The sequence below is a fragment of the Raphanus sativus genome, chromosome 7, assembly GCF_000801105.2.
Source record: "Raphanus sativus cultivar WK10039 chromosome 7, ASM80110v3, whole genome shotgun sequence".
Taxonomy (NCBI): domain Eukaryota; kingdom Viridiplantae; phylum Streptophyta; class Magnoliopsida; order Brassicales; family Brassicaceae; genus Raphanus; species Raphanus sativus.
In genome coordinates, this window is record NC_079517.1 from 7,178,647 (window position 1) to 7,199,487 (window position 20,841).

Below are 20,841 nucleotides of genomic sequence, written 5' to 3' on the forward strand. Positions count from 1 at the left end.
GTAGGATCAAAAATTTAAAATAATTTAAGTGGGTGTTTTAGATATTATACATATAAATATATAGTTTTTTCCATCTTTTGTTGGAAATTTTATACATTTATCGTTTTTCTTCTTTTTTCCACCTCTCAGTCCGTAAGAACACGGTGGAAGACCAACAACGTACTTTACTGACTTTGGTCTCAATCACTCACACTATAGTCCCAACTCTTAATAAGTCTTTTTGTTTTCTTCTTCGTTTTTTCCTTGGAATACAACACAGTTTCTTGTCTTTATCCAAGAAAAATCAAGTGCACCGAAAAGAGCGGGAACGAATGCTTCTAATAACATATTTTTCAATTTTCTACACAGAAAGTATATGTAGATGAAAGTATATAGGTGTATAAACAACTAAAGATGCATGGAGTCAATGAGAAGTGGATTCCATAGTCAGCAAAAGAGGCAGGTAACCAAACTTTTCCCACCAATTTATTGAGAAAAGTTTGATGGAATCCCTTTTTTAATTATTAAACCTATCACTACTCGTGGAAAAGAAATAAAAGACACATCTTCGTTCACAAATTTTAAGTGGAATATCACAGAACCTAAGATATAAAACTGAAAAAGATTTTTAGTTATCAGTTTAAGGACTTGGTTATTTTCTTCAGATATGCGTGTAGCTTTAACATGGACTGGGTACATACACTGCCTTGCATTTTGGTGTGGAAGAAAAAACACGTAAATGAGTTAATGGGGTCAAGCGAGAGCGAAAACTTAGTTTTAATTTCTTGGGCAAAATATAGAAATGAATATCCTTAAAACTTTAAATTGTTACAAAGAAATCCTGAATACTTTAATGAAAATGATTAATTGACTTTTACTGCAAGTGGAAGTAAAGTCAGGAAAGTAATAACTCCATATTTGGGTCGCTGCTGGGCATTTGTTGTGTGGTGATGATGGTCGATGATGATAATAATATTATAATATAATATAAATGTATTGCACGATACATTCCTACCAATTGTGATAGTGGTATACTGGTATCCATTAAAAGAGTCATAGGTAGGGGTGGGCAAAATATCCGTAAATTTTGATTTGATTCGTTATTCGTTTCGATTCGATCCAAAAAATCCAAATATCCGTAACTTAATAAATCGAATCAAATACTAAAATCCAATATCCGTCAAAGACGAAGCAAATCACAAATACTAATATTTTTAGAAACGGGTATCCGATCCGATCCGTTATATAAATATATATGTATACATGTTTATAAAATTATATAATATATATACTTTTATATCTCTATATAAGTTTTATAATGTTTTTATTCACTAAATTAATTATTTAGTTATTATTTTTTTTGAAAGTATATGGTTTTTTTGAAAAATTATGATGAGATATTATTATTTTATTATATTTTCTTCTTTTTCTTTTATTTTTATTTATTTTTTTAATTTTTTATTATTTTTTACGGATCGAATCGGATAACCGGCAAAAATTCGGATATTCGCGGATATCCGGTGCACCGGATATCCGAAGAGTTACGGATCGGATCGAATCGAAAAATCGAATATTCGTAGGGAACGGATCGGATCACGGATATCTTAAAAATCCGGATATCCGCTCCGTGCCCACCCCTAGTTATAGGATTCTATCTAATATGCAGTTAACCGAGAGCTCTTGGCCTAGTGGTAATGGAACTCCAGCTGGAGTGTCCGCCCTGGGTTCGAGTCGCCTTAGCCACCTTTCCGCCTATAACCGTGCTTGCCCGGATGGAAGGTCTCGTGGGGATTAGTCTGGGCTTACCGTCTGGGAACCTCCACGGTTATCAAAAAAAAAAAAAAACAATATGCAGTTAACGAGAATATATATAGAAAAGAATGAAAAAGTAATTCCAATAGTAAAAGTAGGGAGACAAGAGTTATCATTTCATGGTCTCTTTCAACAACATTAATCTAAGAGCATGACAAGAAAACTTTAAATCTTCTTTCTTTTCTCATGGTGATAAAATGTTAAGAACATATATGTTTTGGCTACTGGCTATCAAACGACAGTGGTATCCATAAAGAAAAGTTAAATGTTTCCCGTGTTTGTTAGTACAAAGATTAAATATGTAATGGGAATTGTAAGCTCAATAACCATAAAACTGAAAATTCATCAAATAATCACAAGAAAATTGGTCAAAATATGGTGAATATAAACTGAATTATATTCAAAAACATCACTAGTGGTGAGTGCTTATCATTCTCTCTTATATGAATACAATGACCCACAATATCCAATATCTAATAGTTAATGCCCTATGAAATATGATCGTGTTGGCAATTTCACAACAAAGATATTTTACGGATAAGAGCTAATTATACGAAGTCACAAACATGGGAGCTATCCATAAATGAACGGGACATGCTTTGCTTTCATTCTTCACTATCATTATGAATGAAACAAGTTTGTGTGCGTTTTAGTTTAGTCAAATTAATTCACATCCTTAAATTCGATATCAAGTGAAACCAGATTGCTTATTTTGTCGGCCAATAATTCAATTCCCTCATGATAGTTTTAATGAATGAATGGATAAACTAGTTTGAAAAAGTAAGAAACAAGCTAAACGAACTTACCGTTGTGGCAGTTAAAAAAGGTTCTCCACACATGCCTTTGAAAATCATTATATATATATATATATATATATATATATATATGTTTTTCCTTTCAGATATATGTTATAGTATTTTATAACTTGCCATTTACACAAAAAGCAGATGATTTGCGAGAGTTTATAGCATTTCAGATCCACAATGTTACTTTTATATTTTTATATGGAAGTGTAATCAATATTATAACAAAGTTCATAGGTATTTAAATCAAAATCGATTGGTAGTGAATTTATGTGTCTTCTTATTCAATATGTAACGCTCTTAACAATTAGAAGATTGAATAGTATGGCTTTTTCGATAAGTTTCGTATAATTGTGATACTGAATTATTTAGCCCAAAAGTATATATACTGATGGTGTGTGTGATAAAGTCTATATATATGTATATATTTCTTGGGTTTTTTATAGTTCTACTTCTAGTATGTGGACGTCACTTCTCATTATATGTGGACTTGTCCAATAGCCAGTTCACAGTTGTTTATACAGTAAGCAGACAGAAGTCACGGAACCATTCGACCTAATTACGTCTACTTAGTTTTTTTTTTCCTTTCTCTTGCATATGTGATATATATATAATTTTGTTGACTAGTTGGGCTATCTCACATTGTTCAACCAGTATAGTCGTCTCCTGATTGAAAAAACGAAAAATGGGATTTGAAAATCTTAAGACTGTGCTTAGCGATGGAAATCGGGAATAATTGCAGATGTTAGCTCGATAACTGGTCCAAAGGTTCGTAGACAAGTTGGGATTCCGTTGTCAGCAGCTTTGGACAAGCTGTGGCGTAATGTTACTTGGCTGCTTCCTCTTGCACGGCAAAATCAAGTGAGTGTGCAAACTTTCGCATCAACACTCTTTTTGACAGAAGACTCCCTAGTTTCTCTGGAGAATTGTTGATTGCCCCCCAAAGCCGGCCTCAACAGGCTTCGTTTATAGTAATATATAGTGCTAAAAGAAAAGATAATGCTTGTTAATAATTATGTTAGAGACCACGATCTTCGACAATAGTTTGGGTACTGTAGAGTATTGGGCTTTGGTATGGTATACTTTCTCGAATCAAAATATTAACAATTCTAATTCGTTAGAAGCATAGTTCTTTTCAAAATTACCGGTTTGAATCTTATAATGGTTCTTCACCCAGGAGTAGAGCCCATATCTTTAGCCCAAATATTTCAATTGGTTCTGAAATCCTTCAAGTCCCATTCTGAGTCTTCCGTGAGTCACTAAATTACATATTTGTAGCAGTTGAACAAATTATCATATTCATATCATTCATCAATAATTTTTGGACTAGGGGTAATCTGATCAGTATAGCACACTAGTTACACTTTCAAATGATGAAATTCTGGTTCAACCAACGGGAAACATATCTTTTTTGTATGCGTTGACATGCTATAGCCTCAGCATCAAACTTGCTACGACATCAGTTGATAAGAACCTTGTGTACATAAATTAACAACTTAATATTTTCAAGCATCTTTGTGCAATCAAGAAAGGCCGTGCATAAGATTAAAAAAAAGGCTGCTCTTCGCGTGTAAATCTAATGGTCGTAAAATTCATTATATCAATGATGCAAGAATAAGCGACCCACTAACCAAACATATTGCTTTTTTTTTTTGTCAACACCAAACATATTGCTTCGACTGAAATATTTCTACATTGTATGTATGTAAAGGAGAATTTAATGTGAAGAATAATATTATTGCTCACTCATGAATGCCTTTTGTGAATAAATCGACAGCAGAAGACTAAAGTATCTCCTACCTATAGACTATTTATTACAAATAAATAGCATACGAAGAGAAACAAAACTAGTAACAAAGGTATGATTGAAAATAGTATATGAACAGTCTCTAATTTCCCATTTCAATATTTAATATTCGATATAAGTTGGGTTTGTGAATCAGGTTTGTAATATAGTTTTGCATTGACATTAGTGTTTTGTTTTTGTTTTAATAGTGACTAGACGATAACCCGCGCCTTGCGCGGGGTGAACTTTTTTTTAAATATATTGTATCTAAATAAATAATACATTTTTTTGTTATCAATAATTTTTTTACATTTGATTAGGGATGACATGTGGGTAGGTATCATTTGGTTTGGTTATGTTCGGTTTGGATCTTTGCAAATTTGGTTCGAATCTTTATATGTTCGGTTTGGTTTTAGATTCAGATAACCCATTTAATTTTTTAAAAACTTAAAGTTCATATATACTTTAAATTTCTCAAAACATAAAAATAAAAATAATATGTTACATATAAATTTGAATAATGTATACCAAAAAATTTAAATTTAACATAAAAATTGGTTTAACTTAAATATTTGGATAGAAAATGAATAGATATTTTCAGTATTTTGGTATTTTGAGTAATGTTTAGTTATTTTAAATATATAATTTTTACTATTTTTATATATTTCTAAATATTTTGGACAATTTAAAAACATCTTAAGTATTTTGTATATTTCTTTGAGATATTAATTTTTAAAAATAATATATTTAAGTATATAAATTTGATTCGAATATACTCGGATACCCAAAATATTTTGGTCCGAATCGGGTTCGGTTCTGGTTTTTAGATACCAAAATTTTAAACATGTTTAGATATCTAACCAAATTGATTAAAGTTCTATACTATTTTGTAGATTGGATTTGGTTCGGTTATTTGGATTCAGATTTTTTTCCCAACCATATATTTTTTATTGTAACCAAATTTTAAATGAAAGTGACGATGGTTCATACTGATTTTGGGTATGCAACAACTTTTAAACCAAAACCCTTTATTTTATGTACATGATTTATTTAGTTAATCATTAAAAAATGTTCAAGACCCATTAAAAACGATAGGCTGAACTGAAAAAAAGTTACCATTGATCACAAAATTTTCAATGTGAGGCTTGTACCATTTTTAGTAATTTATAATCGTTTTTAAAAAATTCGAAATACAACATATAAGAAAAAATATAAATTTTTTTATTATATGCTTAATGTGATTGTTTAATTTATTTTGACAAATAAAATTAAACGAAAAGTATAGAGTATAAAAAATTATTATCAAATCTTTATTATTCATAATCATTAATGGTGATATATATGTCAATCATATTAGGAAGTTCCGTAGCTTTTATTTAAGGAAACAATAGAGAATATTCTTTTGTATATTAATAATTGATTTAATAGTTATTTAATAAAAACTATAATATATGTGTAGATGGACCAACTTATTTCTCTAACAATCCTCAGAATAATTCTCATGATGACACGTGGTTACCAAATAATATTGCAACTAGATTTTGACCCGCGCTTTGGAAGCGCGGAATATTTTACGATAAAAAATTTCACTAATAACTTAACAAATATTTTGGTAACTTTTAAAGAGTGTGTATTTAAAATATTTTTGCATTTAAATCAGTGTTTTTAAATTCAACCCGATTGTGATTATACCCGTTAATCCGGAGATCTGACAATTCAATTTTGGTTTTTAAAAGAGTAATTCTTGGGTTCACTCCCTAGGGTGAACCTCTAGGTTCACCCACCAATAGGAGTTCACCATTTTATATTTAATATCTTTTAGAAAAGGAAATAAAATATTGTCAAGTTATATTATATTTTTTAAAAAATTAAAAAATAAAAGCTCAAGAATTAAAATAAAAAACAATAGTAGTTGAAAAAAAAATTTAAAAAAAAAAATTTAATACCATCACTAAAATGCTAAACCCTAAACCCTAAATCCTAAACCCTAAACCATTGGGTAAACCCTAAACCCTTGGACAAATTCTAAATTCTTGAATTTTTTAAAGTAATTTTAGTACCGTCAGCAAAACACAAAACCCTAAACCCTAAATACTATACCCTAAACCCATGGGTAAATCTTAAACCCTTGGATAAATCATAAACCCTAAAATTTAAGATTATCCAAGGGTTTAAGATTTACCCACGGGTCTAAGATATAAAAGGGTTTAGGGTTTAGTATTTAGGGTTTAGGGTTTAGTATTTAGGGTTTAATATTTTGTCGATGACATTAAAATTCTTTTTAAAAGTTTTTTTTGTTTCCAACTAATTTTATTTTTTTATTTATTCTTATCTTTTTTAATTTTAAAAATATGACAATATTTTGTTTCCTTTTTTAAAAGATATTGAATACAAAATGGTGAACTCCTATTGGTGGGTGAACCTAGAGGTTCACCCTAGGGAGTGAACCCAAGAATTACTCTTTTTAAAATATTCATATTAAAAAAATCACTAAACCTCGAGACTAACCGATTGAACTGATGGATGACCGATATATAATCTAATTGGATTTAAATTGTAATAGTTTCATAATTTGTAATCTTATAATCCAAATTTTAAAGTTTATTATTTTGCAATTTATGAAATTATGATGTTTCTACAAAATTCTAAAGAGAAAATGATAGATATAAAATAACTAAGATTAATTATTGTATTGTCTGGAAACATTGATAGTAGTATAAAAAATATATTGTTTGGAAACATTGATAGTAGTACAAAGAAATAAGTATATTGTTTGGAAACATGGATAGTAGTATAAAGAAAGTAACATTAGTGATTTAATGTAGGTTTAACTATAAAGTATAAAGGTGTATTTAATTTAAAAACTTACAAAATAAATGTTAGGTCCAACAGAATGTTTCTGTTTTAATAAGATAGATGTTCCAGGATTAATATATAGGGGATGGTGTGTGAGTCGTGTGTCACAATCCCCATTCAGATTCAGATTAGAAACAGAGATCCGGTTTAGTCATTCTTTTCTTTCAATGCTGCATAGATGCATGTAAATCCTTTTCTGTCTCGATGTATATATATTCACAGCCTTTTATGGCTAGGTGAGTAAGTGTGTGTGAAACTGTGAATTGGGTTGGTTATAGTATTAAATGTTTCATTTACTATAGCTTTCTCATACTGCCTAGATAGGTGATTAGAAAGCGCAAAATAAGTAGCTCAACTTTAATATATATATATATATACAGTATAGTATATACATAGAAATTTCAACAGAAACGTTATTAATCAACCGTTTTTGTCATTGGTCCAGTCACTTTAATATCGAAGATAAAGTTGAATTCTCATCCATGTGGCTGTGAAGGTAGATTTTGTTTTCGCCGTTACAATGACAAGATTTAAAACTTTGTGTTGTGAAGTCACTTAATCAATCACGTTATTCACGTATAAGTTCTTTTAGATAACATCACGTCGAGAAATTTGGCCACTGAGACCAGAAAGAGAAGCAAAATATAATTATTTCGTTTTATCAAGTGGCCATTAATGTTTATGCCTAATAGAGAGAGAAAGATTTCGAGCTTTCATCTTCTCAGGCTTCGTCCGTGTTCTTAACCACTTGTCTTCTGCGGAACAAAACTGATTGGTGTGATGATTAATTGACCATTAATGAAAATATGATTAATATCAGTAATCAGTTCGTTTCCCCATTTTACTCCACTGAAAGCGAATAACAAAGAGTATACAGAAAGTTCATTGCATGTATGTATGGCCATAATAACGGTACATTCTGATAATAACCAAACAATTTCCAATTTCCATAGGAAGTAAAAGAGCGAATCAATACAACCTAACAAAGAAAATGGATTTTTCTGCCTGTAAATATATTGCACTCATTCTCCCCACACCCAGTGGCCAGTGCCCTTGTAAGCTTTTTAGATACCTTTGCGCTGCTTTTCAAGCCCCATACAATAATGTATATATGTATTTGTTCGAGTCCTTTGATAAAAAAAAAGTATTTGTTCGAGTCCATATTTTACTTATCCTATAATTATATTTTTTTTCTTTTTGAACTGATATTTATAATTTAATCTGATATCCGAGTTTAAAATACTGGACCAAAAACCGGTGTTTTAATACTCATTTGGGATGAAATATGATGTATGCTTGGCTGCTCACTTTCAAATACCTCAGACGTAAAAATCAGTTTGATTTCCCTATTTTTTCTGATCTATATTCATCCATTTTTTCCCTATATTAATTTTGTCAATTTTGATTGGGATGATACATATAAGGAGTAGATGATGATAAGCAAACTTAATACAACCACATGTGAGTTATAGAAGTAGATTTTTATCAAGTGACAAATAAAAATCCCAGCTAACTTCTAAGCATCACACGTTATAAACAAAGAAACAAAAACCTTCCAATAATTAGCTAAAATTATCCAAAACAAAAACCTTCCAATAATTAGCTAAAATTATCCAAAACTAGTTTATCAAGAGACCATCTGTGAAGCCATGTCCTTTCCAACTTACACAAATGCGCAAAGTAATAATTACATGGGTATTATAGTCATGTTACATTTAAGTGGTACGGTTACGAGACGACCAAGCGATGAACCCGAGACCATTGCCGAGCTCCATTCTGCTCCATTGCATCGCCATGTGACCTCTTTCTCTCTCTTGTCTGAAAATTTCTGTTTTTTGTTTGTTTTTTTAATTCTTTATGACGCCCATTGGATCCGAACCAAACCCATGACACGAGAGAATGATGAGAACCAGATCACACCAATCTTGATCCAAATTTTAATAGAAAAACAAAGAAACACCAACGACCCTTTCTCTACATTTCTCCCAATCTCTATCCCTTGATTTCTACTTCTCAATCATTATCATCACCAGAAACACAACTATCTTTGCTCCTCTTACAAATCAAGCAATGTCGCTTGACATTAAGAGACCTAGCATCAACAAAACGAAGAAGAAGACAGGTTTCGTCGTCAAAATGCAGCTAAACAACAACAGAGTTGGTGGACACAACAAAAGAAACCTCTCCTTCCTCTTCTTCAGAAACTATTACACATGGCTCATCTGGTTGTTCCTATCTCTCTATCTCTTCACATCTTACTTCGCCGGAGACCAATCCTCACCATCAACCACCACAACAACAAGCCTCCTCTCTAACCACCAAACCTCCTCCTCCTCCCTCCCATCTCGCGCCCTCATCGAATCTCCCGCCATCCTCAAACCAGCTCCCTTCACCGGAATGAAGATATACGTTTACGATCTACCGGCGAGGTTCAACTCCGACTGGGCGACGGCGTCGGACCGGTGCGCCACTCACCTGTTCGCGGCGGAGGTGGCCATCCACCGCGCCCTTCTCTCAGACTCCTCCGTCCGTACGTTGGACCCGGAAGAAGCAGACTTCTTCTTCGTCCCCGTCTACGTCTCCTGCAACTTCTCAACAGCCAACGGCTTCCCTTCTCTGAGCCACGCTCGCTCCCTCATCAGCTCCGCCGTCGATTTCATCTCCGAGAAATACCCCTTCTGGAACCGGACTCGAGGCTCCGACCACGTCTTTGTCGCTTCACATGACTTCGGCGCATGTTTCCACGCCATGGTAATAAAACTAAACTCCTCAAATAAAGTTTTGATTTTTATTTTTTTTAATTCATAAAAAAGTTTTTATTTTTATTTTGGTTTTGATTTTGTGAAGGAGGATATGGCGATTGAGGAAGGGATTCCGGAATTTATGAAAAATTCGATAATTTTACAAACGTTTGGAGTCAAGTACAAGCATCCGTGTCAAGAAGCGGAGCATGTGGTGATCCCGCCGTATATTCCGCCGGCGAGTGTGCAGAGAGCATTAGAAAAAGCTCCGGCGAACGGACGGCGAGATATATGGGCGTTCTTCCGAGGGAAGATGGAAGTCAACCCTAAGAATATAAGCGGACGCTTTTACAGCAAGTGCGTGCGTAGTAGTAGCCAAAACCTTTCTTGATTTTTTTCTTTTCGTTACCTTGTTGACTTTGAAGTTTTGCATTTTGTGTTTTAAAAAAAAAAAATTAATTACTAAATTGCCACTTCTCGGCGTGCCAGGGGAGTGAGAACGGCGATTTTGAAGAAATACGGTGGGAGAAGACGGTTTTATCTTAACCGGCACCGGTTCGCTGGATACCGATCAGAGATCGTGAGATCGGTGTTTTGTCTCTGTCCTCTCGGGTGGGCCCCGTGGAGTCCTAGGCTAGTGGAATCCGCCGTGTTGGGGTGCGTGCCCGTGGTTATCGCGGATGGGATTCAGTTACCGTTCTCGGAGACGGTGCGGTGGTCGGAGATCTCTCTCACGGTTGCTGAGAAAGACGTGAGGAATCTGCGCAAGATATTAGAGCGCGTGGCGGCTACTAATTTGTCTGCGATACAGCGGAACTTACGTGAGCCGGCGTTCAAGCGGGCCCTCTTGTACAATGTGCCGATGATGGAAGGAGATGCCACGTGGCATATTCTCGAGGCGTTGCGGAGAAAGCTCGATCGATCGAACAAGAGATCAAGGGTTATGGGCCAATGAGTAATCGACACGTGTGCTGCTTTGTCTAGACTGATGCCAGGCTGGAATTTTTGGGACTTTTGTCGATACTGGGAATCCGGATGTCTCGTGTGGGGTCCATAACGTGAAAGAGCTTAACTTGGGCACGTGAGATGTCAGCTGAGCTGGCTATCAATGAGTGGATTAACATGTGACTCAGGGAAGTAAAGTGTAAAGTATGCTGACGTGTAATTCTTTGGTTTAGTAGTCATATAATTCTTTGAATATAGTAAAAGGACTTGTAGATCGAAATGCATGCAGGGTTAAATCAAATCACTATTCCTAGTTTAAAATTCAATCATTGTAAACAACTTTATCAATTTTAACACGAATGCAGTTTAAACTCGTAAAATTACCTTTTGATTTTTACTGTGCTTTGATATAATATACTTTGGGTTTTTGCATTATTAGTTCGATGAAATGACCCATTCATTCGACTAAAGCGAGATTCTTCGAAGAGTTGACAACTAGCCGAACGCACCTACCAAATCACAGTCTTATTAACAGTTAGTTTTTTAATCAGTCTCAGAAGCTTTAACACCTTTTAAAATTGGTTTTCACTCAGCTAACTTTATTATATGCAAAAATTCAACATAAAACAATCTGATCGAAACTCAATTCAACTCAACACAAAACATAGAAACTCGGATCTAAGATCTAGTTGACCGTGCTTAAATATACTACTAATTGTTAAGGTAAGATTAATTATGTGTATAAAGTTGTGGAAAGTGAATGAATAAAGAGGGTCGAGTTGTATTGGGAAAGACGAAAGACAGAGAAATGTGAGCAAGAGACAGCTAGTGTGTCAGAAGATGCATATAACCCAATAAATGTAATATCTATATATAATAATACTCCAGTTTGTTTTGCAGGCCCACCTTTCTTTATTTATTATCATACGTCTTGTAGATATCATCACTAAACAGTACTGCAATTGATAATTGAGCCTATCATATGGACGGATATGAATGAATGTTATATAACCAAAAACATATACGACAACATATTGTTCTTACAATAATCTTTCTACGTTTGTATTATTGTCGTCCTTTCTTCTCTCGCAGAGTTGTGATGCTGCTTAAACCGCAACAAAAAGAATGATCCATCCTTTACATTAATGTTTTGATTAGAAGGAAAGTGACATAGTGATATAATAGTATATCTCATGTATAAATGGTATGGTCACTAGTCAAGTACCATTCTCTATTTCGCTTGCTCTATGGATTGGTTAGAGAGACATAGAGGGTCTAAATCTTAGTAGGACCTATATATCTAAATTTAAAACTTAAGATTTAGTCTCAAGTTCATATAAAAAGGCCAATTTTTTTGTTTATTCTTAGGGTATACTATTGTTATGTTGGGCCGAACCCGACCATACTCCACAAGGGCCTGAAAATTAAAAATTAGTTTCACATTTCTTAAACAAATGCAGTTAATAATTAAGGGAACTATATAATTTGCATATTTTAGTTTCAAAACTTATAGGTCCCATAATACAAAATATTGTTTGTAAGAAGAGAGCGAAACAGAACACAGCGAAGGAATGGAGAGAGTGATGAAGATAATAAAGCCAAAGCCTGATCCGAAGCAAATCTTGCGTGATTGGCAACGTAAGCTTCGTCAGGAGTGTCGTAACATCGAACGCCAAATCCGAGGTTCTATTTTCATCCCTTCACGTTGGTGAAATTTAGGGTTTTTTTTTTGGGTTCAGGATAAAGTTGTCAACTTTAATGATTCTAGCTGAAATTAGATTGATGGGTTTGGTTGATTACACCCCAAATTGCGATAAATCAAATCTGAATCGGGGTTGGGATCGGATAATGATTCACAAGGGTTTTTTTTAGATATACAGAAAGAAGAGAGAAATGTACAGAAAGCTATTAAAGAAGCTGCAAAGCGAAATGATATGGTCTCAGCCAAGGTAGAGTAACAACAACACCCAACAAAGCTTAGCTCTTTTGTTCTTTGTTCTCACTTTTCAAATGTTTCTCTGGTTTTACAAGGCGCTTGCTAAGGAGATTGTGAGTTCGAGAAGAACAGTGAACCGTCTATACGAAAACAAAGCGCAGATGAATTCCATTTCAATGCACCTCGGTGAAAGTGTTGGTATAATTAATATATAAAGCTTAGACTTTTGCAATGTGTTTGTGTTATCAGTTACTAACACATATATATATATATATATATTCTTCAGCTGTTGCTCGAACAGTTGGGCATCTGTCCAAGAGCGCAGAGGTTATGAAGCTAGTCAATAACCTCATGAAAGCCCCCCAAATGGCTGCAACTATGCAGGAGTTCAGCAAAGAGATGACTAAGGTACCCCTCTTTTGTTTGTCTTCACTGCTTCTTCACTGTTTGTATCATCCTTCCCTATTGAATCTTTTTGTTGCTTTGATATATTCAGGCTGGAGTGATTGAGGAGTTTGTGAATGATGCCATTGACAATGCACTGGATTCTGAGGATATGGAAGATGAGATCGACGATGAGGTTGATCAAGTATTGACAGCTATTGCTGGAGAAACCGCTGCTGAGCTCCCAGAAGCTGTCAGGAAGGAAAGGATAAAGGTACCTGCGCACAAGGCTAGCACTTCCCGCGAGGTAAGCTCTCATCCAAACAAAATTTTGTACTTTCGAAACCATAACAACTTGGAGATTAGATTCGTAAAGAAGAAGTTGCAATTTGCAGGAAGAAGCAATTGCAGAAGGTGATGATGACGATGAGGAAGAACTGGAGGAGATTCGAGCTCGGCTTGCAAAAGTTAGATCCTAACTGATTCCAATTGACTTTTTTTATTATACCGTGTATTGTATAATATAATTGAACTAACCGTATGCAATTTAATCATAAGGTTTCTTTTGTTAACTAAGTTTCGATTCTTTAAATCGTATTTCATCCAAAATTTTCTTGCTCTTATACTATGGTTCATCGGACTTTCGGTTAAGTTTACAATAAACGACTTAAAAGAATCTAAATGCTGATACGTGCTTTGAAGAACCATATAATGTGCTTGGTTTATGATCATCACCTGCATAATCTAAAGGTGGTTGAATCCATGATATAAATGTGATAGATGTGAAATGGTCATAACCATATATGTAGAGGATCATATATTCATAATACTTGTATATTAACTAGTCTACACTGACACTAAGCAAGAGACACCACCTATACACTAGCTCATAGTCAAACAAAGAATGACACGAAAATGTCACCACGTTTACGATTGGGATACACGTTCCATGTCTTTGCTTATATCAAACAGAAAACAACAAAAGTTAGGTATTAAAGAATCATGATTTATGAGAGTTTAGTTTCATAGGACATGTAATAATTCCAAACTCTCTAGACATCATATATCTCTAAATTAATTCTTATTTATAGCGTTTGCAAATATATATTAATGACGAGAGCAACTTGTAGCTACTGACAATCAACATGCATAGTCCAACTCATGTAATGTTACAATATATCGAAAGCAACTCATAGTCTCATAGTGACAATTAAAATGCATAATTCACCTCATGTAATGTTGGAGAGTATACAAGATTGTCAAAGACACAAAATTTAAGTAGGATCATAAATTTTATGTTGGAGAGTATACAAGATTGGTCGTAAGACACATGTTATGTTTGGAAACCCATATTACGTACTGAGAATGTCATTTAATATGGAATATTAATACTATGAGAAGTATCAATCTTTGTGTGTGTGAATTGAGTCTTTTAAATACCTGTTCAAAGTCGCAAGAGAAAATTTACCAAAAATATGAAATCCAAGATATTCTCTCTTCCTTTCCTCTTCTTCGTTTTCATTTTCTCCCACTTCCTACACGGTTACGTTTCCAGTGATCCTTACCTAGAAGAATTGGCTCATCATGCTGGCTACTACAACTTGCCAAATACGAAATCATCAAGGTGAACTCTTAACCAATTAAAATTAGTTTGTAATTGGTTTTAGCAGCTCGTTAATATAAATTGAAGCATTTAACCGTTCCTGATTTTTGTGGTAATGTTGATGGTTCTGCCATTCACAGGTTGTTCTATTTCTTCTTTGAGTCACAGAACAACATAACGGATCCAGTTGTGATCTGGCTATCGGGTGGACCGGGTTGTAGTAGCAGCTTTGGTCTATTCACTGAGAATGGTCCGTTCATTCTAACTGAAGATCTCTCTCTCTCTCGGAACAAGTATAGTTGGAACCAGGTTGGAATAGTTAATAGAAAAATAATCATCTTTAAAGAAAAATGTGTGTTCTTGTGGGTCAAGAAACATTATTTCCAACCATTCAACTAACTTTTGTTTTCAACAGGTCTCCAATATAATTTACGTTGACCAACCAGTTGGGACAGGTTTCAGTAACATATCGGACACTGACGTTCTCCGGCATGACGAGACTGGTGTGAGCAATGACCTCTACAATTTCCTTCAGGTTCCATTGTTGTTTACTTCTGAAAGATTTGAACTATAATGATTTGAGCTCGTTTTGTTTTGAACTTTGTTAGGTGTTTTTCACGGACCATCCACAACTCGTTAGGAACGATTTCTTTATCACGGGGGAATCTTATGCAGGCCACTACATTCCAGCGTTGGCTTCTCGCATTCACACTGGAAATAAAAATAATGAAGGGATTCCAATAAAACTTACGGTAAGTGAATATGAATCTTAGTGAGTACCTGTTTTTAAACCTCTTCTTTAATCTTTTAAAGCTTTTTATCTTTCTTTTTTTTTGTCCTTCTAATATTAACTAGATATTTCTTGTTTAATCTTGGTGAAAAATCAGGGTATTGCGATTGGTAACGGCTTCACCAATCCTGAGATCCAGTATGGTGCATATGGGGATTATGCGCTGGAAATGAAGTTAATCTCCCAGTCTGATCATGAAAGTCTCAACCAAGTTTACGTTAACTGTCAAAGCTCCATAAGAAAATGCAGTAATTTGGATATGAATTTTATAGGATTTGGTCCTCTCTCAATTGCTTTGTTTTTTAAGAAAGCTATAATTTTGTGAACTTCAGATATTGATGGTGGTTTAGCGTGTGCTTATGCTTACAACGTCTGCAACCAAATCCCTTACTATATACAAGCTGAAAATGTAGACATGAATCCCTATGACGTGAGGAAGAAATGTGGGGAACTGATATGTGATGACAATTCCAATCTGGAAACTTTCTTGAACCAAGATAAGGTAAGGAAAGCGTTAGGCGTTGGAGATAACACTTTTGTATCGTGCAACGAGACAGTTAATCAAGCAATGATAGAGGATTGGATGATTAATCTCGAGGTTAAGATCCCAACTCTTATCGAAGATGGAATCAACCTTCTAGTCTATGCCGGAGAATATGATTTCCTTTGTAATTGGCTTGGTAAGGTTTGATCTATATTTTCACAATATGTCTATGTTCTTGTTAGCTTTATTCTAGTTTTATACATTTCTGAGGGTTTGTGTTTTATTTTCTTTGTACAGGAAACTCCAGGTGGGTTGAGCAGATGAATTGGTCAGGCCAGAAGGAATTTGGAACAGCCAAGACAGTGTCGTTCATGGTAAATGGTAAAGAAGCCGGTGTAATGAAGAATCACGGTCCTCTCACTTTTCTTAAGGTAATCCGAACAAAACTGATGAACATATATAACCTATTTTAATTGTAAAGTGCAGTTGACGAGAGACTTTTTTGGTAAATTCAATTTTTGGAACAGGTACGTGATGCTGGACATATGGTTCCGATGGACCAGCCAAAGGCTTCTCTACAAATGCTTCAGACTTGGATGCAAGGAAAGCTGAATAAATTGCTAAAATAAAATAGAATGCGTCTTCGTAGTTACCACTTTCTTGCAAATTGTCTAAGTCCCATCATTGAGATGAATTAACAATAAATGATAAGTATGTCTGAATTAAAAAATAAATGGTGTTATTTTCTTTAAACAAGAAATTATTTTCAAAACCAAAATATTTCGCTTCCAGTTTCCACAGTAACTTATTTTTAATGGATTAATATTTATTCAATTGTTAAGAACTTAAGAATAGAAGTAGATGAAAATATAACATTTGAATCGAAACGTGAATTAAGTTACCAGAACCTTTCCATTATAATCGCATCCCAAGTATTCTTGACATTGTTCCAACGGTAGAACCCATTGTCTTTGGCAACGACGACACAGACATCTTTACACACGACCGACTCTCTGTCTGAGCTCTTCAATGTGTACCATGGCTGAGTGCGCAAGCCCCGTGATTCGCCGTAAAAGGTACCTACGCAACTCATCTCCTGCGACACTCTAAATCCCACTGGTTTATCATTTTTCCCAGCAGTGGGTGTGATATCATCAGTTGCATTTGGTTCGCTAGTAGGTGTAATCTCTATCATCAGCAGTTGACCCAAAGGGACGGGTTTATACATCTTAGAACCTGAGCCTTGACATGTGACGAAGACGGGAACATTAGCACGTTTCTGCATCTGGTTGGATACGATAAGAGTGGCGGTATGCGCGGGTCCGGAGCTAGCAAAGAGCACTAGGGTCATGATCGATACCATTATAAGAGTGTCCATGAATTTTGATTGTAGGGAAAAGGTGCGTTATGTAATGGAAATATATAAATATCTTTTATTTTGGTGAGGTACTAGGAATTTATGTGTCACTATATATATATATATGGTCTCCCTTCGGTTTCTCAAATCTGGAGAATTGACAACAGTTAGTACATTCTTAAATTGAAGGGTGATTAATAAATAAAAAGCGAATACGTGTTCTTAAATTGAAGGGTGATTAATAAATAAAAAGCGAATACAGTTACCAATATATTTAATATAGACAATCTCTTGGTCTGTTAGAGTTTTCTGTGACTGTTTCAACTAAAGGGATAATCTTTTAATGCTTACTAGATTGTGACCCGCCCTTTGAAAGGGCGGGTATATTTTCTGTTTTAATTTTTGTGAGAAATTTCATTTTTATATTTTTATTATTTTTTAATCATATTTGTGTTTAATATTTTAATATAATATTTTATAACTATATTAAATATGTCAAGTTGCATAACTATACACTTATGTCATATGTATTTCAGAAATTAATTTAAACTTTATTTCTAAATTTTGTAACATATTATATTTTCTTAGTAGGTACCTAACATAATTAGTAAAGAATATTCGTATCCAAAAATGATTTGGAATGGACCCAAAAATCAAAGTCCCATAATCTATTATATCTGGCATATATACTCGGACGATTTTTAAAGTATTTTATCCGAAAACCAATATCAAATCCAACCCGTATCGAAAACTGAACAAATTTTTTGAAAAATTATTGAATTTGTTTTAAAATATTTTGTTAAATATGTATATATATATATATATATATATATGTGTGTGTGTGTGTGTAAATAGATTAATATGGTCTTCACTAATTTTAAGTAAAAATCACATTTAATAAATATTTTTAATCGAATAACCTATTTGAAACCCGTTAAACTAAAACCCGTAAAATATATTTTTATGAATAATACTTCCATAATAATATCAACTGATCATATTCCTAATTTAATAGAACACATAGATTAAATAATTTAATTTCAATTAGTAGTTTATCACCTCTTTTATCACACTTACATAGGTTTTCTATCAATCTATCTTATAAAAAAAAGGCAAAATTTGTATTTATATGTTGGAAACAACAATATCAATACAATTTAAACACATTATTTCAATTGTGCAGTTTAAAAATATATAAATATACCACTCTAAATACAAAGAAATAAATAGACATTTTTTACAAAAGAAACAAATACCCAGTTATATTCTTTTTACCCCAAACAATATATGAACTTACACAACAAAGCTCAGACAATTATTAGACAAAATGTGTTTAATTTTGGGAACGTAAGTGCTGTTTCGACTCTTTCCAAAACAATCTGGATCTAAATAAAACAATTATGTACCAAAAATTCAACCAATATCATAAGCCATACTTCATTGGACTGAATCTTATCCCTTCCATCACTCTTGTCCAAATCACCAGCCACTTCAATAGACCAAATTGTGTCAGTTGGCATAAAACTCCTGCATATAAAACCAAAGCATGAATAATTATTGTCTCAGGAAACAAAACTCCAGTGAGGATTTCTTTATTCTTTCCCCCCACCTTAACCTCACGTAAACAATGGATATAAACTCTATATCTCTGTCTGTTCAGATCCATGACAGTCCCAAAAAACATAACGTGCCAACACCAAAAGACAACCACAATATATTAGTGGACCCAACATATGCCATTACTCTTCTGCACTGCAACAATAAAGAGATGATCTGTACATTCCCAGAAACCATACACTGTGTAGCTTGGGTCGAGCTTACTATACCTTTATTGTCAAAATAAAAACTAAGTACAGATATAGCCTTAAGTTGTATAGTAAAACATGATCCATATACCATTAAACATGAACAATATTTGAAATTCGATTCCATCAAAGACCATTTAGAAATATCAATTGTGAACCAATATCTTATTAGAATTATAGCAAATTCAACAGAGAAACATAGTATAAGGAAAGCAATAAAACACCAAAAGGGACCGTACAACTGTACTCCAATACAATGTTGTTCAACAAAAAGAAACTATAGTCCAATACCTGGTAGCTCCTCTTCCTCGTATTTTCTTTGAATTTGTATCTCATGTCCTGCATCAGAAAAAAAAACAGATTAGAAAAACCTTTGATGTGATCCCGGAAGCCATTACATCTAATAGATTTTCTTCCCCCACTTCAATCATGAGAGTGAATAACAAAAGAAATTAAAAATATCAATCGAATCTGTACACTGCTTTTGAATCCCGATTGCAAATCCGTGGAGAATATTGAGTTCAAAAAATTCCTCAGAAAAACTCTTCCTTTACAGTAATTCATCTCTTTAATCAGAGATTACATGAATCTCGATTCTCGACAAAACCTACCACAATCCATATCAAACCCATGGATCTTCCGAACCTCCTTCATTTCTCTATACTGAAGCTAGAGAAATCTCGAGTCACAACCATTCGAAAACCACAAAAAGTGAACTCCCTTTAACCATACTATCCGAATCGCAACCGACCCATAAAGATCTCAATCAAAAACGAAGATTGAAACGAAGACATGTCCCCAATCTTCGGTAAATAGTTAATTAAAAGGATTTTCGGTAAATGGACCAAAATCTCATATGGACCACATGGACAAAAAGTATTCTGCAACATCCTAAAAAAATCTGTATGGACCAAATAGTTGTAAATTACCATATTGTCTTTAATGAATGGACAATATGAGCCATTGGATTATACAACATCATATTTTCTATGTTTTAATCCTGACCTCACGTTTTCACAGATCTCTCATTTTCTCTCCTCTCTCTCTTTAATATCAACCACATAAATAACTCACAGTCACATGATTTTTCTTATTTTACTATCTCATTCGACTCAGTATAACTGGTATAACTTGTATAACTAAACATGTTAAAAATAATTTAACTGATATAAATATTATAATTCGTATACAATTTGCAATTACTATAGTTAACACAACTAGTAAATCATGTTTTACATATGATGATAAAATTTCATTTATTTTTCTTAGGTTCTTTAATTTTTGTTAAATTATCAAATTACACTATCAATTTTACATAAAATACTTTATAGTTTTAAGGTTTGTTAATTAGATTGACCATACTATTATGAAAAAATAAAAATAAAAATATTTTTACAAAGTTATAATGTGAAAATATTGGTACAACTCCTGAAACTAAACATATAAATCATTTGGTATAACATTTATTAAATATTAAACGAGTATTACTGGTACAACTGATACAACTTTGACATTCCAGAAATTGACAAAATCAATTCGGTATTCCATATGGAAAACAAT

At 33.5% G+C, this 20,841-nt stretch overlaps 4 protein-coding genes across 5 annotated transcripts; 3 read left to right on the forward strand and 1 right to left on the reverse strand.

Moving 5' to 3' along the window:
* The first annotated feature begins 8,875 nt into the window (after window positions 1-8,875).
* LOC108814526 (probable glucuronoxylan glucuronosyltransferase F8H) lies at window positions 8,876-11,302 on the forward strand. Its single transcript, XM_018587121.2, has 3 exons — window positions 8,876-9,987; window positions 10,084-10,334; window positions 10,467-11,302. The coding sequence occupies exons 1-3, from the start codon at window positions 9,307-9,309 to the stop codon at window positions 10,930-10,932; spliced, it is 1,398 nt and encodes a 465-aa protein (XP_018442623.1). The 5' UTR covers window positions 8,876-9,306; the 3' UTR covers window positions 10,933-11,302.
* A 1,119-nt stretch (window positions 11,303-12,421) lies between these two features.
* LOC108816079 (vacuolar protein sorting-associated protein 24 homolog 1) lies at window positions 12,422-13,827 on the forward strand. Of its 2 annotated transcripts, none has more exons than XM_018588647.2 (6): window positions 12,422-12,605; window positions 12,795-12,871; window positions 12,954-13,056; window positions 13,145-13,266; window positions 13,355-13,549; window positions 13,638-13,827. In XM_018588647.2, the coding sequence occupies exons 1-6, from the start codon at window positions 12,494-12,496 to the stop codon at window positions 13,719-13,721; spliced, it is 693 nt and encodes a 230-aa protein (XP_018444149.1). In that variant the 5' UTR covers window positions 12,422-12,493; the 3' UTR covers window positions 13,722-13,827. The 2 variants fall into 2 exon arrangements, with proteins under 2 accessions (XP_018444149.1, XP_018444150.1); XM_018588648.2 differs by having other exon boundaries at window positions 12,467-12,605; window positions 12,803-12,871.
* Window positions 13,828-14,684: 857 nt separating this feature from the next.
* LOC108815095 (serine carboxypeptidase-like 47) lies at window positions 14,685-16,852 on the forward strand. Its single transcript, XM_018587757.2, has 8 exons — window positions 14,685-14,866; window positions 14,986-15,154; window positions 15,261-15,380; window positions 15,454-15,597; window positions 15,733-15,883; window positions 15,968-16,315; window positions 16,417-16,550; window positions 16,647-16,852. The coding sequence occupies exons 1-8, from the start codon at window positions 14,718-14,720 to the stop codon at window positions 16,746-16,748; spliced, it is 1,317 nt and encodes a 438-aa protein (XP_018443259.1). The 5' UTR covers window positions 14,685-14,717; the 3' UTR covers window positions 16,749-16,852.
* Window positions 16,853-17,017: 165 nt separating this feature from the next.
* On the reverse strand, window positions 17,018-17,482 carry LOC130497779 (uncharacterized). Its single transcript, XM_056990942.1, has one exon. The coding sequence runs from the start codon at window positions 17,480-17,482 to the stop codon at window positions 17,018-17,020; it is 465 nt and encodes a 154-aa protein (XP_056846922.1).
* Between the last annotated feature and the right edge of the window lie 3,359 nt (window positions 17,483-20,841).